We start from the raw sequence: 21,873 nt of genomic DNA on the forward strand, positions 1-21,873 counted from the left end.
AAAAAAAAAAAAAAAAGAGAAAGAAAGAAGGAAAGAAAGAAAGAAAGAAAGAAAGAACAAAATGAACAAAATACTTCAATTACCCTCCCTTTATAGTGGAGCTTAGGCCCAGAGGTCAAAGGTCATACCAGAATTGGACCCTAGGTCATCTCCTGACTCCCAGTCTAGTGTTCTTATCAACACAGTATGCTGATTTCAAGGTTGCCTCAGAAATGTCACTGAGGTTTACCATTAAGGCACTGATGTATGATCTTCCTATTTTTCTCATCTATTAATTTTACAATCTTTATATTTTCCCAATCCATTAATGTTACATTATTGCTTTTCCAATTTTTCCACAGTTCTAAGGGTCGTCCTTGCTGTTGCCTTTTGCCTGGTGTCTGGTGTCCTGGTGGTGCTGCTGTTTACCCTCCTCCGCTATGGGCCCTGCTGGCACAGAGACCCCTATCGGAACATCTGAGCAGATGGCTGGATAAGGACGGACCCACCAGACCAAACTCCTGGGGTGCATGATCTCTCAGTGATGCCTCATTCAAAGGACAGGCTTTCACCATGTGGCCATCATCCTGTCCACACCCTTCCCTTCGAACCTGTCTAGAGCAGGGTCCAAACTCCAAGAGACCCAAGGACTAGAGAATGAACCCACAAGTTACTTGGTTAGGTCTCCTGATGGTTGCCCTCCTCATAGCAGTATGGGCTTCTTATTCAGCTAGGAGGTCTTCTGCAAAGGATGGTAGTCCTCTAGATCTAGCATGGATGTCCAGAAAGAAAGAAAAAATCGAACTCCAATCAGCCTTTTGCCTGCAAAGAGCAAAAGGTTGCAATGTGTGACAAAGACGTAGATTAAAGAAGACTGGATAATGAGGACAATTAAACTAGAAGTAGTATCATGTAGGATGATTCTTAAGAAGTAAGACCCAATTAGAAGGTATAAATGAATCATTTCTTTAGTTGTTAAGTAGATTTAATACAAATATGTACACACCCCTGAAAAGAAACCCCGCCCAGTGTTTAGTAGCTAACAGATTTCTGTGTGTGTATATGTGCTAACACACATAACATACACGTAGCTGTATTGAAACTGCCTTCGGGAGAGGGATTTCATTTTCAGAACCTGTAATATCAACTACTGTAATTGTAGCTCAGGTCATTTCCCCCACAACTTCTATAATGTGAAAAAAGCTAGAAAATCCAGGCAGCCATGGTTTTTTTGTTTGTTTGTTTGTTTGTTTGTTTTTACCTCTACTGTCATCAGACCTCCATATTTTTATAGTTCCAATTTCTTTGTTTCATCTCAAAGTAAGAGATTTACTTTAATGAGAACTCTTCATGGCCATGATGAAATACTAATGTATTTAATCATCACAAATAGATCTGAATTTCTCAAGTGGCATGGCAGAAAGAAAAGTGAGCTGAAGGTTGATGACACCCTGGCACATCTCCGTACTGGCTTCAGGCCAATAACTTGGAACAAGTTCTTTTAAGTCTTAAAATTTGGCTTCATAATCTAAAAAAATGAAGAGTCTAGACTAGATGAATGAACATAGAAGTAACATCTAGTTCTCATGTTCTGTGAACAATTTGTTTTTCATTTCATGCTGGGGATTCATCATTGTCCAAGCAAGCACTTTCATGATTGATACCATTGCATTTAGCCTGAAATGGATTCTAAACAATCTTATCCCATGCTGACACTTTTACCATCCAGTTGGTGGGAAATTCAGTGTCATTCATTGGTAGGATTCTTCACCTTCTCAGGTATTACTAAAGGTCCCAGAATATAATTGGTGGGAAGAGTTGGATAAGAATCCTCTAGGCTATTGTCCACACTGGTATCCAGTAAACACACTGTCCATTCCCACATGGTCTCCTGAAGGTAGGCAGAGGACATCTGTGCATGGCCTCCAAGGCCATACACTTGGACTTTGCCATCCTGGCATTGTCCAGTCCCCTTCCTGGGATGATACCTATAAACCAGAAACTCTCCTAGAATCCTGCCCCATCTCTTAGTCTAGGAATCTTCCCCTCCCCTTGGATTCCACAGCTTTCTCCTGTAAACTTCAAGCGCTTACCTCTATCACTTTCTACATAATTCCTACTGAGCCAAGACTATTAGGGGGGGAAAAAAAGCCTGAGAAGGAGGGAGTTATATTCTCTTGCCTGGCAACTGCTGCTTCCTCCTGCAACACAAAAGGCATGTAGGCAAAGAAATGCAAGATCCAGCTTCATCCTCAACCTGGGAAGGGGAAAAACATCTATAGCTGCAAGAACAAAGGACAAATTACCGTCTCTGTAAAGTAGCCAGTCATTTAGTAATGAGACCATAACATCTTATGCTAATACGTAATGAGATTTGAAAATAGAAGTAGAAAATAGAACCGTAAGTCATGGATTTTTTCACTTATTTAACAAACATTGATAGAGGACCTATTTGCTAATCACTGGCTTAAATGCTAAATTGTCCATCCTTAATCTGACTGCCAAGGTGTTTGGCCGCAACAACAGCTTTATATAGGGTTGATGGAATATAAAAGTTTTCACCACCTTTCCCTAATATCATCTTTTAATACTGTCAGTAGCTAAAAGGACCCCTACTTTCTATTGTTTCTGGATTCTTTTTTAATATCCCTCATTTCTCTTCTTTTACCATCTCTTGATTATTGTAAAGAAAGCTTTCACGCCTGGCTTGGTTATTTCTTTTACCTTCCACAGAGCTGCTCTGTTGATAAACACTGTCATTGTTTTTCATAGTTAATGGCAGAGTAAAAAACACAAATGACAAATGATCTATAGTGACAAAGCTGGCAACACAAATCCACTGTACCATTCCTCAGGAAATAAGCTAATTATCTGTCTTCAACAGAAAAATATTCAAATTCCCTCTATCGATAAAAGTAACCTTTTCAGATGGATCAGAGAAGCTCAGTAGACATAAGGATAAATATTGTTTGAAAGATAACTGCTAGGATTGAGATAACTTCCGCTCTGAAATGTGTTGCCCACTTTGAATGGAAAATTTGAATTGGTATAGAGGTCTTGGAACAGGATTAGAGTAATGTAATCATTACCACATCACTTTAGGGAAATGTCCTAAAAAAATAAAATTCTAAGTAAGATGTACACAGAGAATTCCTAGCTAGAATGGCATTATGTAAAGAAGTATTAAGAGAATATGATTATATAAAAAGAATAATTTATGGTATTAGAAGAGTACAACCCTTAGAGGCAAACATTTTATTGGAAGTCATTCAACCAACAGAATTTTTTATATCAGGACTGGCATTGCTTCTCCCTGAATTCAGTCGTGTTCCCATTCTCCCAGCTTCCTGTTCTCGAGCCATCTTGTTCTAATATTACTAGCATTGAGCCTTTCTTCATTGCCAGGGGAGTTTCTTGGCAAGTGAAAGCCAAAATGAGTTTTCTCCTTCAGAACTCTCTTTATACAAACCCCATTGAGTAGTAATGAGCATGTGCTACATTTTGGTGCTTTAGACCAGGGCTGTCTAACAGAAACATAATACAAGCCACAAATAAGGACCCCATATGGGATTTAAAATTTTCTAATAGCTACATTATAAAAAGGTAAAAGTCAATATAAAATTTATTCTAATAAAATTTAACCCAGTGTTTCGCAAAAAATCACTTTAACATGTCATTAATGTTTTAAAAATTATTAATGAGATATTTTTCAGGGGTTTTTTTTTTTTAGAGTAAGTATTTGAAGTCTGATGTGTATTTTACCCTTAAAGCATATCTCAATTTGAACTAGGTACATGTCAAGTTTCAATAGCCGTATGTGGCTGGTATAATTGGACAATTATACTTTAGACAAGATGATGAACAGTTTTGAAGGAGAAAGAATGTTTTGGGTTGTTTTGTTTTAATTTGCAAGATTCACTTTCAGGTGATTGTGAAGAAGTGAAAGTCATCTTTCGTATACGTCTGCATCTTCCTGTTTTTTATGTGTGCTGAATTGATCAAGGATTTTTCTGAAATGTTTTACTTGCAAACCTGTCTTAACAGCAGTACCTTAGACTTTTTCCAAAACCATCCTATGCTAAATGAACTATTCCTCTTCTTACAAAATTTCTAAAGAAGGAATCTGACAACACACTTGGACTATAAGTATTGCTAGATTGGGGGAGGGGTGCCTCTTAAATTTTTTATTAAATTTGTTGTTACAAGTAACTGTTTAAAACAAAAATAAATTCAGATAATACAGAAGGGTCTAAAATACAAGGTAAAAGTTCTTTCTACCCACTTCCACTCATCAGAGGCAAGCTTGTCAACAATATTTGGTTTTAGTTCTTCTAGTGACTAGCATGAATTTTATGAACTAACTTACACTTAGATTTTTCTGAAATTTCGCATCTTTCATTGCTCTTATAATGCAAGATGTCCTCTTTCTTGTACTGTTTTTTTTTTTTTATTTTCTTGAAGTAATTTTTAAAAGGCTACTTGAGCACTGAGCTTTCTGATTCTGACATGTCCAAATATGTGTGTATTTGCCCTTTCACTTACCTATCAGTCAGCAATGTTTACATTTTCAGGTTGAAAATCAGTTTACCCCAGAATGTGAATGCAGTATTCTGTTGTCTTCTAACATACAGGACTGCTGATGAGAAGTCTGATTGGTATCGTTCTTATCCAATGTAAGTAATCTGGTGCTGTTTCCTTTCTTTTCTTTTCTTTTTCTGAAACTTTTTAAGTATTCTTTTTATCCATGGAATTCTGAAATTTCTCTAGAATGCATGTAGGCAGTGTACCTGTTTCCTATTTAATTATATCTGGCTTACACTTGTCTTTGACTCCAGAAAATTATATCCTTGAACTTGTATTTCCTGGATTTATCCTCCATGCTTCAACTTTTCTCACATATTTTCCAGCTTTTTATTTTATTTCTCTACATTCTAGGAGATTTTATTTTCCAGAACACTAATTTAGTCTCCAGCAAATCCATTCTTTTTTTATTTCTAAGAATACTTTCCTATTCATTGATTGTTCCTTTTTCATGATAGCCACTTCTTATTTTATGAATGCAATCTATTCTTGAATCTTTAAGAATCCTACTTGAGGGGTGCTTGGGGGGTTTAGTTGGTTGGGCACCTGCCTTTGGCTCAGATCATGATCTCCTGAGAGACTGAGTCCCAAGTCCGGGTCCCTCCTTAGCAAGAAGCCTGCTTCTCCCTCTCCCTCTGTCCACCCTGCCCCCGCCCCAATCACGCACACACACTAGCTCGCTCTCTTTCAAATAAATAAATAAAAGCTTTAAAAAAAAAAAATTCTACTTGGAATTTTTTTCAAGTTCTCCTCTGTTCCCTAAATTACCTCTGTTTCTCTGGGCTCAGTTGTTTGAATTTATTAATCTTGGTCTTTCTCTTCCATGCTCTGGGTTTTTCTCAAATATTCATGAATCATAATCCACAAATGAAGAATTCTGTGGATTCGTAGGGATGGCTAGTCTTGATTTCCCTTTTAGTCATGTATATCTCTTTTCCCAACAATATGTTCTTGAATAACTTCATTAAAATTCTTGTTAGCTTGGAATATTACTTACTGTGTGATGAGAGAAGCTCTAACCTTCTCTTTGGCTCTTTCCGAAAGAACCATGTTCATCTCTTGTGGGTCTGACTACAATTTCCCCATTTTGACTTCTTCATCAGTTCAATCTTACCTGTTTATCTTAGAAGAATTTCTCCAAACATCTGCTCTGCCACCGTCCCTCTCTGTAGCACTGTTATGATTTCATTCTTATTTTTAACATCTTTTATTTTACTGCAGGAAAACATTGGGAGGAAGGGAAGTTAAGTGCAATGGGTCTTTTTTTCCCTAAACAGGAAACCCTAAGTTTGTTTTTCTAGCAAAGGGGTCTATAATTGCATTCGTCAAAGTTTAAAAATTATGCTATTCAGTGAAGGAAAAAGAAAAAAGATATAATGCTATGTACACAATTTAATTTAATCTCACTAACATTTGCTAAGTTAATCTCACTAACATTTGCTAAGTGCCTGCTCTTAGAATGAAGTAGGGCCCATAGTTTCTCTCATATTTTTCTCTTTTTTTTTTTTAAGATTTTATTTATTTGTCAGAGAGAACACAAGCAGGGGGACCAGCAGACAGAGGGAGAAGCAGGCTCCCTACTGAGCAAGAAGCCTGAGGTCAGACTCCATCCTGGATGACCTGAGCCAAAGGCAGATGCTTAACTGACTGGGCCACCCAGGCATCCCTCTCTCATATTTTTCAAAGAAAATCTTAGCTCAAGGAAAGGTTAAATACCATTGTGCCATTGTTTGATGTAAGGAATACAGTACTGAATTATTTATAGACCCTGCCTTCATAAGGCTCACAGATAACATTAATTTCTTTAACTGGGTTTTTCTGTTTTTACTAGCTTATACTATTTTTCCTTCGTAGTGCCTCAAGGACTTGGCTCTTTGTAGTGCCGCCACCCAATTTTGCCCTTCAGTACCGAGTCTGGTTTTAAACCACATGGCCTCCTTGTCCTTCTGGCTAATTTTGCACAACACTATAGCTACCTTCTCCCCGAAGGTAGCTATAGACGTCTGGACTGTCTTGGCAAGAAGGGGCCTGCTTGGCTGCCAGGGTGTCATCCAATATGAGAAACCTGGGAGCCTTCGTGACTGGTGAACCCAGGACTCCATAGGCAACCACTCCAAACAGGGACTGATGCCACCAGCTTAAAGCTGCTGCCTCAGAAGGAGTTTTGGGAGGTGGGTTCCCTCCACCTGCTGGGGGTTATACAGGTGGTTCATGACAGACTGAAACTGCAGGCCCAGAGGCAGCTGACCAGATAGGTTCCCGTGGAGCCAGGGTCTTAGAACCGGGCAGCTACAGGGAGTATGTGCATCGGCCTAACCCAAGCCATAGCTGAAGCAAATGCGTCTATTCTCCCTGTAGAATCCGGACTGCCTTGCCTAGGTCGGGGTGCACCAGATGTTCTCCAATAAGAGATGCTCGCTGGAGAAACCAATACCGCATCAAGCCCCTAGTTCAAATTGGGGTTGACTGTTGCCTGCTTAAAGCTGCAGACTCAGAAAGCTTTGGGGGAGTGACCCCCCCTCCTCCCTGTAGGCTCATTCTGGAGCTCCCACACCTGGAGTGCTCCCACAGGCTGAGGCTGGCCCACAAGGTGTGGTTTGCACCTGCACACATACGCAGTTCAGGGTGGCCAGGGAACCCGAACAGGGCAGGTGGAGAAGGAGGCTGGGTCAAAAGAGACTGCTGTTTCAGGTATCTGGCATCCCCCTAATTCTTTTTTTTTTTTTTTTAAGATTTTTTAAGATTTTATTTATTTATTTGACATAGAGAGCAAGATCACAAGTAGGCAGAGGCAGGCAGAGAGAGAGTGGGAAGCAGGCTCCCTGCCGAGCAGAGAGCCCGATGTGGGGCTCGATCCCAGGACCCTGAGATCATGACCTGAGCCGAAGGCAGAGGCTTTAACCCACTGAGCCACCCAGGCACCCCTGGCATCCTTCTAATTCTAATCTTAACCTACACAAGTGCCCATATTCTCCCTGAAGTTAAAGTCAGAGGAATCTGGACAGCCTTGCCAGAATAGGGCCTGGAGGGCAGCCGGGGAATCCTTCACTAAGAGACACCCGGGAGCTTCAATTATTGGTACAGACCCTATCAGACAGCCAGTCCAGACGGGGACTGACGGGGCCATCTAAATTGCCTCCTCAGAAAAGAATTTTGGATGGTGTGCTCCCTCCACCCTAGAGGCCATGCAGATGATTCCGAACTGGCTGGAGTCCACAGGCCCGGAGGGCTCAAGGGTTCCCAAGGCAGGCTGAAGACGTGTGCGCAGTACCAAGGGCCAGACCTCGGAGAGGACAAGTGTCTGGAGAAGCCAAGTCTCATGGGAGAGGGCTGTTGGGGATCCAAGGCATCTGCCTAATTCCAAGTCTTAACCAGCACATATTCATATGTAGGCATACCTCAGAAATACTGGGGTTCAGGGACGCCTGGGTGGCTCAGTGGGTTAAAGCCTCTGCCTTCGGCTCAGGTCGTGATCTCAGAGTCCTGGGATCGAGCCCCGCATCAGGCTCTCTGCTCAAGCAGGGAGCCTGCTTCCTCCTCTCTCGCTCTGCCCGCCTCTCTGCCTACTTGTGATCTCTGTCCGTCAAATAAAAATCTTAAAAAAAAAAAAAAAAAAAAAAAAGAAGGAAAGAAAGAAATACTGGGGTTCAGTCCCGGCTACTATAATAAAGCAAATATTGCATTAAAAGGAGTCAACTGAAATTTTTGGTTTCCCGGTATATATAAAAGTGATATTTGGGAACCCTGGGTGGCTCAATTGGTTGAGCATCTGACTATTGATTTCAGCTTAGGTCATGATCTCTGGGTTGTGAGATCGAGCCCCTTGTGGGGCTCAGACCATTGGGCAGGGAGCCTACTTAAAATGCTCTCTCTCCCTCTGCCCCTCCCTGCTCACGTGCTCATTCTCTTTCTCTCCCTCTCTCTCTCTCTAAAATAAGGGAGGGGGTATATTTACACTATACTGTAGCCTATTAAATGCAGTGCAATAGCACTGATGAGGGAACAGAAGGCTACCTGAGGGCAAAGGGTAAACTGACGCCCTGCAACCTCCCCGCAGACCTCACCCCTGCTTGGCACAAATGTGACATTTTTCTAGGAATCTCCTAACTATCTTAATGTTAATGCCTTACTAGGGAGGTAAATAACCTTAACTTGACAATGGAAAGGCCTCCATTATCTCTTAGGTCCTCTTTAGATATGAAAATTCTTTCCAAAACTTCCGTTTCATTACTTCTCCGATTCCCAGGTATACAGTTACCACTCCTGAAGCCCACTCCATCCACCTGACCCACTCCGTGTAGCTGCTCTTTCTGCCCACTAGTCCTGTCCCTGTGCTTTTCTTTCTTTTTTTTTTTTTTTTAAGAATTTTTATTTATTTGACAGACATAAGCAGGCAGAGTAGCACGTAGAAGGAGAGGGAGAAGCAGGCTAGGAGCCAGATGTGGAACTCGATTCCAGGACCCAGGAATCATGACCTGAGCCGAAGGCAGTCGCTTAACCAACTAAGCCACCCAGGTGCCCCCGCCCCTGTGCTTTAATAAACCACCATTTTGCACCAAAGACGTCTCAAGAATTCTTTCTTGGTTGTCAGCTCCGGACCTCACCCCACTGAACCTCACCAGTATTCCAAAACCACATCAGCATTAGCTCTTAAAAAAAAAAAAAAAAAAAGTACATACCTTAAAGAATACTTGATTGCTAAAAATGCTAACCATCATCTGAGCTTTCAGCAAGTCATAACCACTGATCACAGATCACCATAACAAATATAATAAAGTTCAAAATACCGCAAGAACTACCAAAATGTGACAGAGACACAAAGTAAGCAAATGATGTTAGAAAGATGGCACCAATAGGTTTGTTTAATGCAGGGTTGCCACAGACTTTCAATTTTAAAAAAAAAACAGTTATCTACGACGCACAAAAAAGTGAGATACTTAAGATTTCTTTCGGCCCCTTGTTCAAGAATATACATTGGTTTGATTCAAACCACATTCTCTATAAATACTTGATTTACCCAACCAGTAGTACTGTTGGTGCCTCATCACCTTTGGGTCAGTTTCAAGCTGGAGGAGTTCCATGCAGCCCCACCTGAAATTAATTAATTAGAGACATTGCCGAAGCATAACAAAACCAGCCGTTTGTGCCTAAGAATCCACAAGGATGTGAGGCACCTGGGTGGCTCAGTTGATTAAATGGCTGCCTTTGTCTTGGGCTGAAGCTGGAGAACTAGGTTTTTGTCTCAGGGAGTCAAAGAATGAACCCCGTGGACAACAGAGTGAGTAAAACTATAGCAGTTTCTTTCTTTCCTTTCTTTCTTTTGAATTTTATTTTATTTTTCAGTGTTCCAAAATTCATTGCTTATGCACCACACCCAGTAATCCATGCAATATGTGCCCTCCTTAATACCCACCACCAGGCTCACCCAACCCCCGCCCCCCAATCAAAACCCTCAGTTTGTTTCTCAGAGTCCACAGTCTCTCATTGTCTGTCTCCCCCTCCAATTGCCCCCAACTCACTTCTCTCCCAGTGTCCTCCATGTTATTCCGTATGCTCCACAAGTAAATGAAGCCATATGATTGACTTATTTCACTCAGCATAATCTCCTCCAGTCCCATCCATGTTGATACAAAAGTTGGGTACTCATAATACTCCATTGTATATATGGACCATATCTTCTTTATCCATTTGTCCCTTGAAGGACATTTTGGTTCTTTCCACAGTTTGGCGACTGTGGCCATTGCTGCTATGAACACTGGGGTATAGATGGCTCTTCTTTTTCTTAAGTGAAGATACACAAACAGCTCTCAAGAGTGAGAAGGGTTCTAACAGGGTTGCCAATGAAAACCTTTAGGGTTGGTCTTTTATAGAAAGCTAACCAGGGAGCTTAAATCCTTTTAACATCTCTATTGATAACCTTCAATGGCTTATTTCCTTTTTAGCATTGGTTATTCTTTGTTGGTCACAAGTAATTATCATAAAGACACCCACCCCCACACACTTAGAGCAGGGTGCTCCTATTTGTGCCCTTATCTCTGGTTTCCCCACACCTTCACATTCTGGGGATTTCTGCGAGCCTCATCACAAAGCCCCCTATCTATCTCTCCCTACATAGCCCCGTCTCTCCCTCACTCAAGGTCATGATCTCAGAATCCCAGAACGAGCCCCACATTGAGTGTCCCTGCTCAGTGGGGAGTCTGCTCCTCCTTCTCCCTCTGCCCCTCCCACCTGTTCATGGTCGAGCCCCCACACACACTCTCTCTCAAATGAATAAATAAAAAATCTTTTTAAAAATCTTTTTTAAAAACAGATTCTACAAGGATGCTTGTTAAAGATTCAGATTCCCAGTCCTCAATCCCCCAAATTTCGATTTAGTAAGCCTAGAAATCTGCCTTGTTAGCAAGCACCACACCTGACTCTGCCATAGGCAGTTCCGGACCTGTTTGGAGAAACCCTGCTCTAAACTAGGCAGAAGCCCTCAGGCTGAGCCGAACACTCACCTGCTACTTACTTCAGGTTTGTCAACTTAGTCAAGAGTCTGTAAGGAACTCAGAGATCTCAAACTGCCTTAGTTAAGTCGACATTGAAAATGTATTTTTTTTTAAAGATTTTATTTATTCATTTGACACAGAGAGATCACAAGTAGGCAGAGAGGCAGGCAGAGAGAGAGGTAGAGGGAAGCAAGCTCCCTGCTGAGCAGAGAGCCCGACGTGGGACTCGATCCCAGGACCCCGAGATCATGACCCGAGCCGAAGGCAGCGGCTTAACCCACTGAGCCACCCAGGCGCCCCTGAAAATGTATTTTCAAAAAAAGAAGTTGGAAACAGGCACACATTTGAAATGTAGTTTTAGTAGGTCTCATCTGAAGAAAGGAGGAAATTAAAGAAGTAAGGCCTATGAAAATTGTGGGTTTTGAGAACAAAGAGTGATGGCTCCTCAAAAGGTCGGCCATTCACAATTTGTGGTTCCCAAAATAACAAATTTCGTTAGCAAATAAATAGAAATATGCTTACAGTGATCATATTTTCCAGGCCCAAACATGGGAAAAATAAACTTACAATGCAATCAAATGTTTGAAACAATAATTTCTCTGAAAAAACCTAGGACAAATAGTAACTTTACCGAAGATAAGTAAGTGACATACCAAAGAAAATTTATTTTTTGTTTTTATTTATTTATTTATTTATTTTTAATGTTTTAAAAGGATTTTATTTGTTTATCTCAGAGCAAGCACAAGCAGGAGGGCGGAAGGGAGGAGGAGGGAAGGAATGAGGGGTGAGGGGTAGAAGCAGACTCCCTGCCCAGTAGGGAGCCTGACAGGAGGCTGCATTCTAGGACCCTGACCACCTGACCTGAGTCAAAGGCAGATGCTTAACTGAGTCAGCCAGATGCCCCTAAAGCCAAACTGTAATACATAACTCTTTGTTGCTCTATCTTCTAAAACTACATGTAAGTACCACCTTTTCCTATCTATCTTCCATGCCCCTTACATGTGTTGTACAAAGTAAATCATACTTGAAATGAATAAGATAGGTGGGGGAAAGAAAACGTGTGTGTCTCTCCTTCAATCTTTAGAAGTGTATTTTTTTCCTTTTTCCCCCTTTTTTTGGCAGTGTCTTTTCACATTTATGTCTGATCTACATATAATGAAATTATTTTAAAATTTTATACAAGACGAGCTAAGTCTTTTAAGCCAAATTTTTGTCAAGTGCTTATGTGTTAGAAGTTACTATTCTTGGGGCTCCCTTGGTGGCTCAGTTGGTTGGGTAGCCAGCTCTTGATTTTGGCTGAGGTCATGATCTCAGGAGGGTTCTGACATTGAGCCTGGCAGCAGGTTCTGCATGGAGTGTGGAAGCTGCTTAAGATTCTCTCTCTCTGCTCGGCAGGGAGCCTGCTTCCTCCTCTCTCTCTGCCTCCTCTCTCTCTGCTTGTGATCTCTATCTGTCAAATAAATAAAATCTAAAAATAATTTTAAAAATTAATAATGAAAACAGTTACTATTTTCAGTAAAGTGACTCAAGGAAATTTTTATTCAACACCATTTTCAAACATGGGGAACAAAAGAGAATAAGGTAGTAGAGCCAAATTTCATGGGTCTAAATCTGTGCCTGCCACTTGCTAGCCATATGATCCTGGGAAAGTTATTTAACATTCCCATGCCTCGGTTTCCTCATCTGTAAATGGGAATAATTATAGTACCTGTCTCAGAGGATTGTTATAGAAATAAACAGGTTAACATTTATAAAGTGCCAGGAAGAGTGCCCGGAACATAGTAAACACCATATAAGGGTTTGTTAAATAAAATATTGAATGAAAAGATAAGACTTTATCATTCCCAGCTAAAAACACTATGATTTTGAGTTTTATAAAGTTAAAAGAAGTAACCATGAGATGTCATTTTTCATTAGCTCTCTGTATAATCTTGAAAGCAAGGTTTTTTTCCCCCAATCTTCTTATACCACATTTTGAAATGACAACTATTATTAAAATGATGAAAAGTTTCATTTGGTGGAAGAATAAGAAAACTTGAGATCTTATTAAAAATATTACTTTGGCTGGGGATTTATTTCTGAGAGAGGATTCTTAATGTTCTCTGGAAAAATCAAAGCAAGATTTTAGCACAAGGTCAACTGTAATAGAATGCTTAAATAAAAGTCATTAAAACAGGAAGAGAGATTCCACAGTGAGGCCGGCTTAAGTTATTAACAATTCAATGGAAAGGTAGATACTGCAAACAAATGAACCAAAAACAAGCAAATGAGTGGTTTCTAAAGATGTTATCTTGTTAATGATAAAATAATTTCAAGTAGACTAATACTGAATATAGGTGGTAGATATCTCTCTTTCTTTGATCTCTTGCTACATACAGGGTAACTTCTTTCTTATAATTATAGATATAAATTACCTCCTCTGTGCCCAGGTTTCAATGACCTCAATGAAGCAGACATGGCAATGTCTCCAAAATTGAACAGCTGCTGGTGAACGGGAGCCCTTCAGTAATTAGGTGATTCCAAGCAGGGTCTAGTGATCCCCACAGTCAGATGATGAAGCGGCTTTTCCAGGCAGTGTTTGCATTCTCTCTGTAGTACGTCCATAGAAAATCATGAATGATCATTTCTCACAGCTTGGAAATCCTGAATAGAGTAGGCTACCAAGTTATTAAAACAGTCACTTTGTTCATCTTCTTTTTCCTTGCTACGCAGATCACCTTCCTGGCCTCTTAAGGGTGACATTCAGTTCAGATCATTCATCATGTACAAAATTACTTCTCTTGGTTTTCCGAAAGACTGACAGGGACAAATGGAGATGAGAAAAGCATTTACAATGCTTTTAAAGCAATGACGTTTCCAAACATAAGACATTAAGAAGCTGTTATTTTCATAATTTAAACATTTTACACACACACACACACACACACACACACACGCAATTCTTAAGAAGTTACTCTTTGTTAAAATGTGGAAAAGTACCCATATGAATGGGATTGTGTGAACCTGGAACACCCTAGTTTCACTAAAGCAATTGATGACACATTCCTGTGGTCAACAAAGAAATTTTGTACATTCATTTAACAAACATTTATATGGCACTTACTGTGTGCTGGTCCTGTGAGGTAGGTACAAATAGTAATATCATGTCCATTTTATAGGTGGAGAGTCAGAGGCTAAGTGATCTGCCTACAGTCTCAGAGCTGGAATGTGACAAAGATGTGATCTGAGCCCAAGATGTCCTCTTCTAGACAACATCCTTTTAAACTGCTAAACCATACTACCTTCCTTTTGAGGAAAAGTACTCAGGTAAGATTCTCAGAAAATCACATCACATTCTTATTTTATTTTGTTGTGTTTTTTCTATCCAAAATGTCTCACTGGTGTGATGTGAATGCCTGAAGAAAATGACTGCTAAGATGATATGTGATTCCCATTCAAGTAGAATGTCCTTTTATTTTGGTAATTTCAAGCTTAATGTCTCTTAATGAAATTGAGGTGAGTGTTTTTTTAATTTTTTTTTACTTTATTTAGGATAATAATATTCTTAATCTGACCATTTCAAAATCCCTGAAAGATTTAGGAAGCGACTCTATATTCACAGAATATATTATTCTCCCGATTAACTCTGACCTGCCACAATTACATAGACATGACCTTAAAGTGGTTTTTATGTAGATGCAATAGAATATGAAGATAAGATCTGATAGTCTCACATTTCATGAATGACATTTTGGGGCTAAGATATTCAAGTTAACAATCTAATATGTTGATGAAATAACCAGATATGTGTTAATAATTCAGCTCTCCCTTAGCTCCACTTAACAAAAAATTAGTGCTGAGAACTCTGAGTTGTCAAATCATCCCTTCATTTTAGTGCAGCAAGATCACTGCCAAACCATATCATCACATCTGAACAGCTGATTAGTATTGCAAGTCCATTATGAGCCCCTCAAAGAGGGCTAAACCTTGACCCCTAATTAATTAATTAATCAATAAAGACAAGTTTCCAGAAACCAGAGCACATGAACCAGAGCACATAACAATAAAGGTAGTCAACCTAAATTTAAAAATAAATTTACTAACCTAAAGTTAGTAAATTTGAATCTACTTTTACCAAATTAACACAATAACTTTATAGACCATAATTAATGATCCTTTTCAGGAAAATATGCTGAAATGAAAGTATTACTGCTTGCCCCATGAAAGATACATTGTCCTGTTGGAAGGCAGATGTAGATTCTAAATAGTGTTGCCCATTTTAGATCAGTCAAACATAAAATAAAATAATGCAAAGAATTGCTGGCATTATATGCTGGTCAAGTGACTATGAAAAAGTGACTCCGTTTCTTCTTCTTTTTTTCTTTTCTTTTCTTGTTTTTTTTTTTAGAAAGGGAGGGTGGGAAGGGACAGAGGGAGGAGGAGGAAGATCTTAAGGATACTCCACATGGCCAGCTCAGATACTGACACGGGGTTCGATCTCATGACCCTTAGATCATGACCTGAGCCAAAAATCAAGAGTCAGAAGCCTAACCCAGTGAGCTATCCAGGTGCCCCTAAATGACTCCATTTCTGTATTCCTCTCTCCTTTGTTGGATTTGCAACCCCTACATGCCAATTTCAAGCATTTTAGCTTCATCTTCACCATTTGGGCCATAACTATAGCAGTTATGGCCTAGTGTATCTTATAATTGACCCCTTTTAAAATATACTATCTCATGTGTGAACCCAGAAATGCTAGTTGTACATATTCTAATATATGTTAAGTTAAATTTGAACTACTATAATCATAAAAAGTTGATATGCACACTATCTGAAAGCACATGTGGCACATATATATTTTAGGAACCACTTCAATAATTCAGGAGTCACTGAAAGTATTTCAAGAGAGATCCATTTGGGGGCACCTGGGTGGCTCAGTCGGTCAAGCCACAACTCTTGATTTCGGCTCAGACCCTGATCTAAGGGTCCTGGGATTGAACTCCTGTCTGGCTCTGTGCTCAGCATGGAGTCTGGTTGAGATTCATTCTCTCTGTCTCTTTCTCTCCCTCTGCCCCTCCCCTTCCTCAAATAATAAATAAATCTTTGGGTGGGGGAAGCTCATCTGGGAAAAAAAAGGATCCATTTGGTCCTCAGAGAGACTATGTGTGCCAAATAATGTTTCAAATGTATTAACTCATCTAAATCTCATTATACTTGAGAGGATGGAGGATCCTATTTTATTCCTAGTTTACAGATATGTAAATTGAGGTAGAGACAGATTAAGTCCCATGCCCAAATCAATAGCAGGCCCTATGGTGACACAGATTTCAGTCACAACAGGTTGACCTCAGAGCCCATACTAACAGCCACGACGGGATAGTGCTCCTCTGAGTCTGGAGAGTTCCTATGTTCATGTCCATATGTACAGAGATTGCTTCCAGCACAATGACACCATTTTAACTTGCATTTCCATTATCCTCTCTCAAATCCTCTCATACTCTGCCTTGGAGAGAATGTAACCTCTGAAAATCTTTGGGAGCCAAACCAGGAGTCAGCATTTGGGAAGGATCCTAGGGCGAAGCTGAGATCTTAGAAACAAGGCTGGGTACCTTAAGAATCATAGGCCAGGGGTGCCTGGGAGGCTCAGTCAGTTAAGCATCTGACTCTTGGTTTCCACGGAGGTTGTGATGTCATGGGTCCAGAGATCAAGTCCCGTGGTGGGCTCCTCTCTGAGAGGAGACTGCTTGAAGATTCTCTCTCTCTGCACCTCCCCCCACTCACGTGCTCGCATGCTCCCTCCCTCTTTCCTTCTTTCTAAAGTAAATAAGTAATTATATTTTTTAAAGATTTTATTTGTTTTTTCACAGCAAGAGAGACCATGAGCTGAGGCGAGAGATAGAGGGAGAGGGAGAAACAGACTCCCCAACCGAGCAGCAAGCCTGACACGGGACTCTATCCCAGGAACCCAAGATCATGACCTGAGCCAAAGGAAGATGTTCAATTGACTGAACAACCGAGGCACCCTAATAAATAAATCTTGTAAAAAAAATAATCATAGGGCATTTATTGGACAATATATTTTGATTCGATCCTGTTACTCCCCGTAGTTCTTTAATGTCAACAAAATGCTATGCAATCCTCAATATGTCAAGAATTCCAGAGTTTTCTTTTCCTGCCTGTTAATTTGCTAATTAATATGAAGGATACAAAAGACGTGTGGAACATGGATAGTCATGGTCCTCTGTTCTGTCTGTTACTCTCTAATGACCTGCCCCAAATTTCAGTGGCTTGAAACAGGCATTTTATTTTGCCCACGATTTTATAGGTCATGGATTCTGGAACAGTTCAGGGGAGTAACTCACCTCTAATCCACATGGCATCTCATAGGATGGCTAAGATTGAAGAATCCACTTCCAATATGGCTTCTTCACCCAAGTGTTTAGTACTTCAGTGTTCCTTGGTTGCCTTTTCTCTCCATATAACATTTCATCCCCCAGGTCTCCTTCAGAGGAATTAGTTAGGTTTTTTTACAGCATGGTGGTCCAGGTTCATTGGGCTTCTAACATGGTGTCTTGCTTCTATGTGGAATAAAGTAGAAGCTGACAGGTCAGTTAAAGCGCCCATGCTCAAACTCAGGCTGGTCTGGCATCCCTTCTAACATATTCGGTTGGTCAGAGCTGTCACTGACAGGTTCGAGGGAGTGGAAAAAGAGTCTACCTCTTGATGGGGGAATGCCAAGGTCATATACTGAAGGAGCAAGCATATGCAGGAACACTGTTGCCACCTTCTCATGAACACACCGTCTGCCACACCTCAAAGAGCTTCTACTCTAGGACAGGGTTTCATAAACAAGAGTCTCTGCATAAAATTCAGGAGGTCTTTGAACTTAGGGAAAATTCTGCTTTCAGTTTCCCTAGTCTCTATGCTTTAGCATTTTTGGTCCGTTTTGAATACAAGCACAAATTACAATACTTAGAGCGACACCTGTGACTTTGTTACCAGTAAAAATTGCATATATTTTTACAGCACATTTTGTTGTTATAAGTGCCTCAAAATATCATTTATACTCATCACTATTTTGAAATTATAATGACAATAAAATCCTCCACTAGATCTTATGTGAAGTGTTAATAAAGAAGCAGTATAGAGCCTCCTGGGTGACTCAGTCCATTAAGCGTCCAACTCCTGATTTCCGCTCAGGTTGTGATAACAGGTTGTGAGATAAAGCCCTGTGTTGGGCTCAGCACTGGGTGTGGAACCTGCTCAAGATTCTTCCTCTCCCTCTGCCCCCTCCTCTCTCTAAAAAAAGAAAAAAACAAAAACAAAAAAACAATGTATTACTCTGTTACAATTTTGGTTTTTAGCATTTTGATAGCTATATTTCAATTTAGATGGTCTCTCTTATAATCTTATATATTTTACTTTAAACATTTAAAAGCATTACTCCAGAAAGGGGTCTACAGACTGCACCAGAAAGCCAGAGGGTTTCATGGCTCAAAAGAAAGTTTAAGAATTCCTACCTTGGAGGAAGATCAGAGCACTAAACATATAAATATAAAATAATTAGAGAAGCCCTACATAATGGTAAAATCTAATGTTGAATGCTGTAGCACGGGCTTTAAGTACTATAGGATTTCTTCCTCCTGGTGCTATTATTTGATTCAAGATAACATGTTTTTTTAATGATTTTTGACAGTTGTATATTCTCATGTAATTATGATCATGGGAGGAATTAAAACAAAATGAAATCAACCTAAGCAGTTCAGATCTTCAAGAAATTTCTTAACTGGAGTGACTGGGTGGTTCAGTTGATTAAGTGTTGGATTTCAGCTCAAGTCACAATCCCAGAGTCCTGGGATCAAGTTCCCCATCAGGCTCGCTGCTCAGTGGGGAATCTGCTTCTCCCTCTCCCTCTGCCCCTCTTTCTGCTTGTGCTCTCTCTCTCTCTCTCTCAAATAAATAAATAATATCTTTTAAAAAATTTCTTAACTCCTAGTATCTAAAGAGTATCCTAAGATCCCAGAGAGGGAAAAACATGGCCTACAAGGGAATAAGAATATGATTTCACCTTAGGACTCTCTGAGAAAAATAATTATGAACTTAAGATTCTATACCTAGTAAACATGTCAATCAAGTGAGAAGGAAAAATAAAGTCACTTTCAGACATATAAGAATTCTGAAGTTTTATTTCTTATGCACCCTTCTAAGAAAATTACCTGAAGATATTCTCAGCCATAACAAGAATAAAATCCAAGAAAGGTAAAAATTTGAGATCTAAGAACACTGGCTTCAACCCAAGACAAGGGAAAAAGGAAATCAGGACGACAGGCTGGCATCCAGCCCAGAGCGCTCTCTGGTCCAGGTTGGAATAAGAAGGCAGAAGTTTCTGGAAAATATATCTTCAATAATTATATTGCATCTCTTACCGTGGATGGAATATGTTTAGGAAGATAGATGATCTTAGCGACTTGATAAAGACATATGACAAAAAAAGTAAAATAAAATAGAGACACTTTGCAATTATAGAATAATGAACAATATTAACACAATCACAATAATGGAAATACTGTGTGTTGGTATTATCAATTTTAGATTCAACCAACAGACAAAGCATTCAAGGATTAATTATGATTACAGAAAAGAAGATGAAAGTTCTCAAATTTGGAGGAGATTACAGATAGAAAAGTAGAGAAGGAGGCAGAGGGAAGAACAGGAGTCCTAACTTACTCACACTATTAATAATAGCTAATACTGAATAGTTACCATATGTTCATCCTGAGAGATAATATGAATTAATTCATCCAATTTCCCACAATGAGGACACTGAGGCACAAGGAAGTACCTAACTTTCTATCATTCGTTGCTTCTTACTCCATGAAAAGTCTAAAAAGTACAAGAATCACTTTATGATAGATCAAGAAAATAGGAGATTTATGTATATTATTTCTAGAAACTATAATGTAGTACCAAATGCATAATGGCACAAAAATGGGTACGTAGATGGCAATGTGATTTTTATAACTCCACAGGAACTGAATCAGTTTTGTACAGGTTCATGAATAGACAACCCAAAGGGAGGGAAAAGAATATAAATTCCAGAAATATGCACAAATGATATAAACTAATATACAGCACAGGTGATATTTCAGTGAAGAAAAGAGAGGGCTAAGCAACTGGCTAACTATTTAGAAAGAATATAAGAAAAAGTTTTCAGATGAACTACACATTTATATATATTATGTATATTTTATATATATATATGGTTTTATTTATTTATTTTAGAGAGAGGTTGAGAGAGACAGAGCATAGAGGGAGAAGCAGACTCCCTGCTGAGGAGTCCAACGCGGGGCTTGATCCCAGGACCCTAAGATCATGACCTGAGCTGAAGGCAGACGTTTACCTGACTGAGCCACCCAGGCACCTCCATATTTATATTTTTAAATGAAATCATACATAGTATACCAAGAAAACTTCTAAGATTATACAGATATAACATATACATATAATTTGAGGAGTAGGAAAAGTTTCTCTTAAAGGCTTTCACTTAGAAGTGATGATCTATGAGATTAATAAATAAAACTACAGGGGCACCTGGGTGGCTCAGCAGGTTAAAGCCTCTGCCTTTGGCTTAGGTCATGATCCCAGGGTCCTGGGATGGAACCCCATGTCAGGCTCTCTCTTTAGCAGGGAGCCTGCTTCTCCCTCTGCCCCTCCCCCACCTCATGTGTTCTCTCTCTCTCTCTCTCTTTCTCAAAAAAATAAATAAAAATCTTTAAAAATAAATAAATAATAAAAATAAAAATTAGAGCATGGAACAAAATAGCATAAGCAAAGTTAACAAACAACAAATAAACCTGGGAAGAAAATGGCAACATGAATGATAGCGGGCTTTTTTCTTTCCCGTGCAGGTAAGGAGTTCTTAGAAATTAATAAGAGGAAGGCCAACAATCCAATAAAAAAATACCTGACAAATGACAATACATGAAAAAGAAAATGCAAGTCACTTTCAAAGGGAAAACTTACTGAATGATATGCAGTTTGAAATGCAGCAAACTATCCAGGGATTTATGAAATTTTGTTTACATTAGATTCCACAGTTGAACCAACATTAACAACCCTCCTGAGAGCACTTCTGGTGATTTAGCAGGACAAAGAACAAATTAGTGGGATGGTGAACTAATGGAGCATAAGGAAATAAAAGTGAAAAATGTAAAGAGGAAAAAGGGAGGGAACTGGACAAGACTGGAGTTTGCTAGGTCAAGGGAAGAAACAATCAGCCCAAAAAACATTTCAAGCCTTAAAAAAGAGGTGCTGGATTAAGAAAGTCCAGGGTTAGTTGTGAATTTCAAGCTGGACAAGGAAAGAGAAGTGGGAAGAATGTGGCGCCAACACCAAAGGGAAGTTGGCTAGACGGAGGGGATCTGAGGTTTTTATGAGGCTAAATGGAGTGCAGGCATGAAAGAGCTAGAAGGATAGAAGTTTTGATCAGTAACTGGGATTTTAGACTCATTTCTGAGATGGCTCAAATTTCCACATGCCAAATGTGACCCACTTAGTGAGTAACTGAACTGGAGAGAAAGTAGTCATTGGAGTTGAATTTGGGCAAGATTAATATTTTAGATGGACCATCTATAACACCTAACATCTGTAACAGTACTGAGACCCAAGAGTGGACATCGTCAGAATGGCCAGCAGATGATGTAGGGGAAGCAGCTGTTAGCAGGCATCCTGAAGGAGTACTTGTGGGAGAAGAGCAGGAGTGTGGACCCTGGGCTCTGCAAGGTCATAGTGTCGTGATGTCCGAGCTGGAAATGAACTGAAGAATTGCAAATTTCCAGTAATT

General features: G+C 39.7%; 1 protein-coding gene across 1 annotated transcript in view; it reads left to right on the forward strand.

Moving 5' to 3' along the window:
- Positions 1-4,224, forward strand: part of ACP3 (acid phosphatase 3) — a 50,517-nt gene extending 46,293 nt beyond the window's left edge. Inside the window, exon 11 of the mRNA XM_059390927.1 lies at positions 342-4,224. Coding sequence (XP_059246910.1) covers positions 342-460 — 119 coding nt within the window. The 3' untranslated portion in view covers positions 461-4,224. The remainder of the gene's footprint in view (positions 1-341) is intronic.
- Positions 4,225-21,873: the final 17,649 nt, after the last annotated feature.

Source organism: Mustela nigripes, chromosome 2 (assembly GCF_022355385.1).
Source record: "Mustela nigripes isolate SB6536 chromosome 2, MUSNIG.SB6536, whole genome shotgun sequence".
Classification (NCBI taxonomy): Eukaryota; Metazoa; Chordata; class Mammalia; order Carnivora; family Mustelidae; genus Mustela; species Mustela nigripes.